The sequence below is a fragment of the Apaloderma vittatum genome, unplaced genomic scaffold, assembly GCF_000703405.1.
Source record: "Apaloderma vittatum isolate BGI_N311 unplaced genomic scaffold, ASM70340v1 scaffold29695, whole genome shotgun sequence".
In the NCBI taxonomy this organism is placed as follows: domain Eukaryota; kingdom Metazoa; phylum Chordata; class Aves; order Trogoniformes; family Trogonidae; genus Apaloderma; species Apaloderma vittatum.
In genome coordinates this window covers 5,446-7,166 of record NW_009718162.1, presented here as the reverse complement: position 1 = coordinate 7,166, position 1,721 = coordinate 5,446, and the positions used below count along the sequence as shown (strand labels likewise).

The 1,721-nt window shown below is 58.3% G+C and overlaps 1 protein-coding gene across 1 annotated transcript; it reads left to right on the top strand.

Moving 5' to 3' along the window:
* The first annotated feature begins 664 nt into the window (after positions 1-664).
* Positions 665-1,225, top strand: TNFAIP8L1 (tumor necrosis factor, alpha-induced protein 8-like 1). The gene has a single exon (XM_009870163.1). It carries the CDS (start codon positions 665-667, stop codon positions 1,223-1,225), a length of 561 nt encoding a protein of 186 aa, XP_009868465.1.
* The last annotated feature ends 496 nt before the right edge of the window (positions 1,226-1,721 follow it).

The window sequence follows — 1,721 nt, the reverse complement described above, 5'->3', positions numbered from 1 at the left end:
CTCCGGCCTCGGCACGTGGCTGTGCTGGCCGCGGCGGGTGACTCAGCCGTCACCTGCGTTGTCCCCAGCTCACCCTGCTGCAGGAAATGAGTCAGGTTTTAAAGGAAATAAAACTGTTAAAACGATGGGGCAAGAGTCCTTCCGGCATCGGGAAGAGGGCGGCACCGGGCACGGGAGGGAGACGCTCCGGCCTCGGCACGTGGCTGTGCTGGCCGCGGCGGGTGACTCAGCCGTCACCTGCGTTGTCCCCAGCTCACCCTGCTGCAGGAAATGAGTCAGGTTTTAAAGGAAATAAAACTGTTAAAACGATGGGGCAAGAGTCCTTCCGGCATCGGGAAGAGGGCGGCACCGGGCACGGGAGGGAGACGGGGATGGAGGATCGCGGGCGATGCTCGGGTAGGGAGACCTCGCTCGCCGCCGATCGCGCTGTAGCTTCTCCCCAGCGTTGGGGGAAGGAGGGTGGGAACACCCCGAAAATCATCCCGCCAATAAGCCCAGGGCGTGAGCTCAGCTCCTGCCTGCCCTGGCACCCAGGAGCTCCGCTCGGTCTTGCCGTTGGCCGGAGATGCTTTCTTCTTCCCAAAAGGCTGCGTGGGGAGGAGAAGGGATGGGGACTGCTCCAGGGCATGGGCTGAACTCTGTGTGTGCCTCTTCCCCCACAGAGATGGACACCTTCAGCACCAAGAACCTGGCCCTGCAGGCCCAGAAGAAGCTCTTGAGCAAGATGGCTACCAAGACCATCGCCAACGTCTTCATCGACGACACCAGCAGCGAGATCTTGGATGAGCTTTACCGGGCCACCAAGGAGTACACCCACAACCGCAAAGAGGCCCAAAAGATCATCAAAAACCTCATCAAGATCGTCATGAAGTTGGGCATGCTCTACCGCAACGGGCAGTTCACCCCCGAGGAGCTGCTGGTGATGGAGCGCTTCCGCAAGAAGGTGCACACCTTGGCCATGATGGCTGTCAGCTTCCACCAGATAGACTTCACCTTCGACCGCAGGGTCATGTCAGGCGTGCTGACGGAGTGCCGGGACCTGCTGCACCAGGCTGTCAACGGCCACCTCACGGCCAAATCCCACTCGCGCATCAACCACGTCTTCAATCACTTTGCGGACTACGAGTTCCTCTCGGCTCTGTACGGGCCGTCTGAGCCCTACCGCACCCACCTGAAGAGGATCTGCGAAGGGGTTAACAAGATGCTGGAGGAGGACAACATATGAAGTTGGCCAAGATGGGCCAGCGGCAGCAACTGCCGGACTCTGCCTCCTGTGAGACCGAAGATTGGGTGGGATATACGCCTGGTTTGACCATCACCAGGCTCGATGTCTTCTTCTCCTCTGCAGTGCTAACTGATTTTCTCCTCGTTTCTCCAGAAGACTGAACCTCTTGACTCTGTCTAACCCTTGCCCAGGGTCTGCAACCCCTCAGGGCTGAGTCCTTTCCAGGTGATCCTGGGCTGTACAGTTTGATTTTCTTTGCTCACCAAGTGCTCTTAGAGCCCAAGGAATTGGGACTCCTCACCTTGAACTCCATTTGTAACCCTCCTGGGGGAAAAAAAACAAACCAAAGACTCGCGGCAGGCAACAATTCTAAGGTGTCTCTGAGCGGGTGGGCAGTTGTGTGGATGAATGGTCGTGAGACCAGAGGCTTGCGGAGCCCCGTGGTTGCCTTTGAGCAGCTCCATGACACGGTGAGAGCAAATCATGGTCCAGGCTT